The sequence below is a fragment of the Nanorana parkeri genome, unplaced genomic scaffold, assembly GCF_000935625.1.
Source record: "Nanorana parkeri isolate BGI_ZX_2015 unplaced genomic scaffold, ASM93562v1 scaffold3589, whole genome shotgun sequence".
Taxonomy (NCBI): Eukaryota; Metazoa; Chordata; class Amphibia; order Anura; family Dicroglossidae; genus Nanorana; species Nanorana parkeri.
The window spans coordinates 1,562-8,822 of record NW_017309857.1 but is presented as its reverse complement, the minus strand read 5'-3'; the positions used below and the strand labels follow the sequence as shown (position 1 = coordinate 8,822).

General features: G+C 60.0%; 1 protein-coding gene across 1 annotated transcript in view; it reads right to left on the bottom strand.

Annotated features, from left to right (window-relative positions):
- LOC108803307 overlaps window positions 1-977 on the bottom strand; it is a 4,806-nt gene extending 3,829 nt beyond the window's left edge. The window contains exons 1-2 of the mRNA XM_018575157.1: window positions 817-977; window positions 20-332 (exon numbers count right to left, since the gene is read on the bottom strand). Of these exons, the coding sequence (XP_018430659.1) occupies window positions 20-332; window positions 817-977 (474 nt within the window). The remainder of the gene's footprint in view (window positions 1-19; window positions 333-816) is intronic.
- Between the last annotated feature and the right edge of the window lie 6,284 nt (window positions 978-7,261).

Here is a 7,261-nt window from a genome sequence, read left to right as displayed (position 1 = left end):
CTCCATCCAGAGGAGAGACCTGACCCAGAATCCCGTCCTTCTGAGACCTTCCTGTGCCCGGAGACATCTCCATCCAGAGGAGAGACCTGACCCAGAATCCCGTCCTTCTGAGACCTTCCTGTGCCCGGAGACATCTCCATCCAGAGGAGAGACCTGACCCAGAATCCTGTCCTCCTGAGACCTTCCTGTGCCCGGAGACATCTCCATCCAGAGGAGAGACCTGACCCAGAATCCCGTCCTCCTGAGACCTTCCTGTGCCCAGAGACACCTCCATGCTGGTAGGATCCACACCTTGTAGAGACATTACCCTCAGCAAAATCTCATCCCAGGTACTGCGGAGTGACGAGAGACTTATCCTTCCCTAAGAGACATCTAAAACCACCTCACATAGAGTGTCCTACGCTCACAGACTGTCCCAAGGTGAGAGACATTCCCATTTTACCCAACTAGACATACCAGAGACCCCCCTATGGTTAGAGACATGCCCATGTTCCACCAACTAGGCATAGCTGCATCCCAGAGAACGTCATATGGTAAGAGACATCTCCACATTCACCAACTAGAGATCGTTACATAACAGAGACTGTCCCATGGTGAGAGACATCTCCAACTCTACAGAGCTACATACTAGAGACTGTCCCATGGTGAGAGACATCTCCAACTCTACAGAGCTACATACTAGAGACTGCCCCATGGTGAGAGACATCTCCAACTCTACAGAGCTACATACTAGAGACTGTCCCATCGTGAGAGACATCTACAGAGCTACATACTAGAGACTGCCCCATGGTGAGAGACATCTCCATCTAGACATACCTGCACACTAGAGACTGCCCCATGGTGAGAGACATCTCCAACTCTACAGAGCTACATACTAGAGACTGTCCCATGGTGAGAGACATCACTGCATTCTCTAGCTGGACATAGCTACTTACAAGAGAACATTCCATGGTCGTAGACATCTCCACATTCTCCATCTAGACCTACCCGCACACTAGAGACTGTCCCACGGTGAGAGACATCCTCACATTCTTCAAGTAGACATCACATATGACGGAGACCATCTTCAATGTTCTCCCAAGAGACCTCACCCCTCACATTGCCCAGAGATAACTTCATGTCAGAGCCTTTGCCTCGTATGGTGATGGTCATCTCCATCCCTTCCTGACTGATAACTATATGCTCGAGACCTCCAGATGTCACCCACGAGACTGTGGAAGATATCTCGTAGAGACCTCTGCTGATGAACCATCTCTTTTATAGAGAGACTGATACCGTCCTGTACTGTGAGACCTCTCAATGCCCCAAGATGGAGTCTTGTCATAGAAAGATGCTCCATGTGGATCTAAAGTGAATGTGAAGACCAGGAGGCCCCTTCCTCCGGCCTGGACATCGGTGTAAAGTGTATTCTTTCAGCCACCCCTGAACACAGGTGGACATCGGGTGACCATGAGGACCAGGAGGCCCCTTCCTCCGGCCTGGATATCATTATAAAGTATTTTTGTTATCAGAGAACCTTCTCCACCCCTGAACACAGGTGGACATCAGGTAACAGTCAGGACCAGGAGGTCCCTTCCTCCGGCCTGGATATCATTATAAGGAGTATTCTTTCGGTCACCCCTGAACACAGGTGCCAACCAGGAGACTGTGAGGACCAGGAGGTCCCTTCCTCCGGCCTGGATATCATTATAAAGTATTTTTGTGATCAGAGAACCTTCTCTACCCCTGAACACAGGTGGAAAACCAGGAGACTGAGGACCAGGAGGTCCCTTCCTCGGGCCTGGATATCATTATAAAGAGTATTCTTTCAGTCAGAGAACCCTCTCCACCCCCTGAACATCAGGTAACTGTGAAGACCAGGAGGTCCCTTCCTCCGGCCTGGATATCAGTATAAAGTGTATTCTTTCGGTCACCCCTGAACACAGGTGACAACCACGAGACTGAGGACCAGGAGGTCCCTTCCTCCGGCCTGGATATCAGTATAAAGTTTATTCTTTAGGTCACCCCTGAACACAGGTGACAACCAGGAGACTGTGAAGACCAGGAGGCCCCTTCCTCCGGCCTGGATATCATTATAAAGTATTTTTGTTATCAGAGAACCTTCTCCACCCCTGAACACAGGTGGACATCAGGTAACAGTCAGGACCAGGAGGTCCCTTCCTCCGGCCTGGATATCATTATAAGGAGTATTCCTTCGATCTGAGACCACAGCTGAGCTGGCACTTTGTAAGCACTGGGTCAATGGACCTCAGACCGGTCATGTAGGGTCCGGAGCGTGTCTGGCATAGGATGGTTTGTAGGCAACGGCCGGAAGGATCTCGGTGTTTGTGGTGGAGAAGGAAATGTTCCGCTTTGCATAACTTTGCAGTCACGGCAGGCGGCAGAAACTTGACAAAAGCCTCCGGGGATCTCCAGGCAACGGATTGTCCTCCCGTCATTGTGTGGAGACTTCCTGGTCCTCCTCTACGGGGGGGGTTCGTGCAGGTCGGTGGGGGAACGGTCCCGAGCTCCTTGATTGGACGCTCGGTGAGTAAGGCTTTTCAGGAATTAGTCCTCATGTGACAAGTTAAGAGGACGTCTGGTGGCCACGGCGCCGAGGCAGAGGAGCGTTCCGTGGGACGGTGAATGAAGAGAGGAATACTTGTGTGTGTGCGGGTGGAGGACGAGATCGCCGGCATTCCTGATGTCCTCCTCATGGCTCCGGCTCGCAGCGTGATCGCACCAAGAGGCGGACTTCCCTCCCGGCTCCGGAGCCTCCTGACCCGGTGACAATGGACCTCCACGTATTCTGCAATGTCACATCCAGGACATGAACGTCTCTCCAGGTGGAGGGAGAACTGCTGACATATCACAAATCCGCTTCCATGCGGAGCCTTCCCCGATAAGCCGGCACTTGTCTGGAATTCCTTTCCTCTCTCTGCCCAGGAGACCCGCCATGGCTTTCCTGAGTGGCCCCCGACTCCTGGACTGGGCCAGCACCCCCTCGCACCTCCAGTTCAATAAGTTTGTGCTGAGCGGGTACCGTCCGGTGACCAGCGGAGCGGAATGCATGCGGAGCTTGTTCTACCTGCACAACGAGCTCGGCAACATCTACACGCACGGTGAGAGCCGCCCCGGGGCCCCTCATTCTACGCATGCTGGGGGTGTGTGTGTGTGTGTCGCCTGGCTGTGTGTGTGTCGCCTGGCTGTGTGTGTGGGTCGCCTGGCTGTGGGTGTGTGTGTGGCGCCTGGCTGTGTGTGTGTGACGCCTGGCTGTGTGTGTGGGTCGCCTGGCTGTGGGTGTGTGTGTGGCGCCTGGCTGTGTGTGTGTGACGCCTGGCTGTGTGTGTGGGTCGCCTGGCTGTGGGTGTGTGTGTGGCGCCTGGCTGTGTGTGTGTGACGCCTGGCTGTGTGTGTGGGTCGCCTGGCTGTGGGTGTGTGTGTGGCGCCTGGCTGTGTGTGTGTGACGCCTGGCTGTGTGTGTGGGTCGCCTGGCTGTGGGTGTGTGTGTGGCGCCTGGCTGTGTGTGTGTGACGCCTGGCTGTGTGTGTGGGTCGCCTGGCTGTGGGTGTGTGTGTGGCGCCTGGCTGTGTGTGTGTGACGCCTGGCTGTGTGTGTGGGTCGCCTGGCTGTGGGTGTGTGTGTGGCGCCTGGCTGTGTGTGTGTGACGCCTGGCTGTGTGTGTGGGTCGCCTGGCTGTGGGTGTGTGTGTGGCGCCTGGCTGTGTGTGTGTGACGCCTGGCTGTGTGTGTGGGTCGCCTGGCTGTGGGTGTGTGTGTGGCGCCTGGCTGTGTGTGTGTGACGCCTGGCTGTGTGTGTGGGTCGCCTGGCTGTGGGTGTGTGTGTGGCGCCTGGCTGTGTGTGTGTGACGCCTGGCTGTGTGTGTGGGTCGCCTGGCTGTGGGTGTGTGTGTGGCGCCTGGCTGTGTGTGTGTGACGCCTGGCTGTGTGTGTGGGTCGCCTGGCTGTGGGTGTGTGTGTGGCGCCTGGCTGTGTGTGTGTGACGCCTGGCTGTGTGTGTGGGTCGCCTGGCTGTGGGTGTGTGTGTGGCGCCTGGCTGTGTGTGTGTGACGCCTGGCTGTGTGTGTGGGTCGCCTGGCTGTGGGTGTGTGTGTGGCGCCTGGCTGTGTGTGTGTGACGCCTGGCTGTGTGTGTGGGTCGCCTGGCTGTGGGTGTGTGTGTGGCGCCTGGCTGTGTGTGTGTGACGCCTGGCTGTGTGTGTGGGTCGCCTGGCTGTGGGTGTGTGTGTGGCGCCTGGCTGTGTGTGTGTGACGCCTGGCTGTGTGTGTGGGTCGCCTGGCTGTGGGTGTGTGTGTGGCGCCTGGCTGTGTGTGTGTGACGCCTGGCTGTGTGTGTGGGTCGCCTGGCTGTGGGTGTGTGTGTGGCGCCTGGCTGTGTGTGTGTGACGCCTGGCTGTGTGTGTGGGTCGCCTGGCTGTGGGTGTGTGTGTGGCGCCTGGCTGTGTGTGTGTGACGCCTGGCTGTGTGTGTGGGTCGCCTGGCTGTGGGTGTGTGTGTGGCGCCTGGCTGTGTGTGTGTGACGCCTGGCTGTGTGTGTGGGTCGCCTGGCTGTGGGTGTGTGTGTGGCGCCTGGCTGTGTGTGTGTGACGCCTGGCTGTGTGTGTGGGTCGCCTGGCTGTGGGTGTGTGTGTGGCGCCTGGCTGTGTGTGTGTGACGCCTGGCTGTGTGTGTGGGTCGCCTGGCTGTGGGTGTGTGTGTGGCGCCTGGCTGTGTGTGTGTGACGCCTGGCTGTGTGTGTGGGTCGCCTGGCTGTGGGTGTGTGTGTGGCGCCTGGCTGTGTGTGTGTGACGCCTGGCTGTGTGTGTGGGTCGCCTGGCTGTGGGTGTGTGTGTGGCGCCTGGCTGTGTGTGTGTGACGCCTGGCTGTGTGTGTGGGTCGCCTGGCTGTGGGTGTGTGTGTGGCGCCTGGCTGTGTGTGTGTGACGCCTGGCTGTGTGTGTGGGTCGCCTGGCTGTGGGTGTGTGTGTGGCGCCTGGCTGTGTGTGTGTGACGCCTGGCTGTGTGTGTGGGTCGCCTGGCTGTGGGTGTGTGTGTGGCGCCTGGCTGTGTGTGTGTGACGCCTGGCTGTGTGTGTGGGTCGCCTGGCTGTGGGTGTGTGTGTGGCGCCTGGCTGTGTGTGTGTGACGCCTGGCTGTGTGTGTGGGTCGCCTGGCTGTGGGTGTGTGTGTGGCGCCTGGCTGTGTGTGTGTGACGCCTGGCTGTGTGTGTGGGTCGCCTGGCTGTGGGTGTGTGTGTGGCGCCTGGCTGTGTGTGTGTGACGCCTGGCTGTGTGTGTGGGTCGCCTGGCTGTGGGTGTGTGTGTGGCGCCTGGCTGTGTGTGTGTGACGCCTGGCTGTGTGTGTGGGTCGCCTGGCTGTGGGTGTGTGTGTGGCGCCTGGCTGTGTGTGTGTGACGCCTGGCTGTGTGTGTGGGTCGCCTGGCTGTGGGTGTGTGTGTGGCGCCTGGCTGTGTGTGTGTGACGCCTGGCTGTGTGTGTGGGTCGCCTGGCTGTGGGTGTGTGTGTGGCGCCTGGCTGTGTGTGTGTGACGCCTGGCTGTGTGTGTGGGTCGCCTGGCTGTGGGTGTGTGTGTGGCGCCTGGCTGTGTGTGTGTGACGCCTGGCTGTGTGTGTGGGTCGCCTGGCTGTGGGTGTGTGTGTGGCGCCTGGCTGTGTGTGTGTGACGCCTGGCTGTGTGTGTGGGTCGCCTGGCTGTGGGTGTGTGTGTGGCGCCTGGCTGTGTGTGTGTGACGCCTGGCTGTGTGTGTGGGTCGCCTGGCTGTGGGTGTGTGTGTGGCGCCTGGCTGTGTGTGTGTGACGCCTGGCTGTGTGTGTGGGTCGCCTGGCTGTGGGTGTGTGTGTGGCGCCTGGCTGTGTGTGTGTGACGCCTGGCTGTGTGTGTGGGTCGCCTGGCTGTGGGTGTGTGTGTGGCGCCTGGCTGTGTGTGTGTGACGCCTGGCTGTGTGTGTGGGTCGCCTGGCTGTGGGTGTGTGTGTGGCGCCTGGCTGTGTGTGTGTGACGCCTGGCTGTGTGTGTGGGTCGCCTGGCTGTGGGTGTGTGTGTGGCGCCTGGCTGTGTGTGTGTGACGCCTGGCTGTGTGTGTGGGTCGCCTGGCTGTGGGTGTGTGTGTGGCGCCTGGCTGTGTGTGTGTGACGCCTGGCTGTGTGTGTGGGTCGCCTGGCTGTGGGTGTGTGTGTGGCGCCTGGCTGTGTGTGTGTGACGCCTGGCTGTGTGTGTGGGTCGCCTGGCTGTGGGTGTGTGTGTGGCGCCTGGCTGTGTGTGTGTGACGCCTGGCTGTGTGTGTGGGTCGCCTGGCTGTGGGTGTGTGTGTGGCGCCTGGCTGTGTGTGTGTGACGCCTGGCTGTGTGTGTGGGTCGCCTGGCTGTGGGTGTGTGTGTGGCGCCTGGCTGTGTGTGTGTGACGCCTGGCTGTGTGTGTGGGTCGCCTGGCTGTGGGTGTGTGTGTGGCGCCTGGCTGTGTGTGTGTGACGCCTGGCTGTGTGTGTGGGTCGCCTGGCTGTGGGTGTGTGTGTGGCGCCTGGCTGTGTGTGTGTGACGCCTGGCTGTGTGTGTGGGTCGCCTGGCTGTGGGTGTGTGTGTGGCGCCTGGCTGTGTGTGTGTGACGCCTGGCTGTGTGTGTGGGTCGCCTGGCTGTGGGTGTGTGTGTGGCGCCTGGCTGTGTGTGTGTGACGCCTGGCTGTGTGTGTGGGTCGCCTGGCTGTGGGTGTGTGTGTGGCGCCTGGCTGTGTGTGTGTGACGCCTGGCTGTGTGTGTGGGTCGCCTGGCTGTGGGTGTGTGTGTGGCGCCTGGCTGTGTGTGTGTGACGCCTGGCTGTGTGTGTGGGTCGCCTGGCTGTGGGTGTGTGTGTGGCGCCTGGCTGTGTGTGTGTGACGCCTGGCTGTGTGTGTGGGTCGCCTGGCTGTGGGTGTGTGTGTGGCGCCTGGCTGTGTGTGTGTGACGCCTGGCTGTGTGTGTGGGTCGCCTGGCTGTGGGTGTGTGTGTGGCGCCTGGCTGTGTGTGTGTGACGCCTGGCTGTGTGTGTGGGTCGCCTGGCTGTGTGTGTCGCCTGGCTGCGTGTGTGTGTGTCGCCTCGCTGTGTGTGTGTGTGTCGTCTGGCTGTGTGTGTGTGTCGCCTGGCCCCCTCCCCCTCCTGTGCGCAGCTCTCCCCTTCACATGGTTTCCAGATAGAGGAGAGACGTCCGGCGTCCCCTCACCCGGCCGGTGCTGAGCGCTCGTCCTTTACCTCCCCCATGGTTGTCAGTCCGAGGCAGAGTTGTGTCATTCCTTCC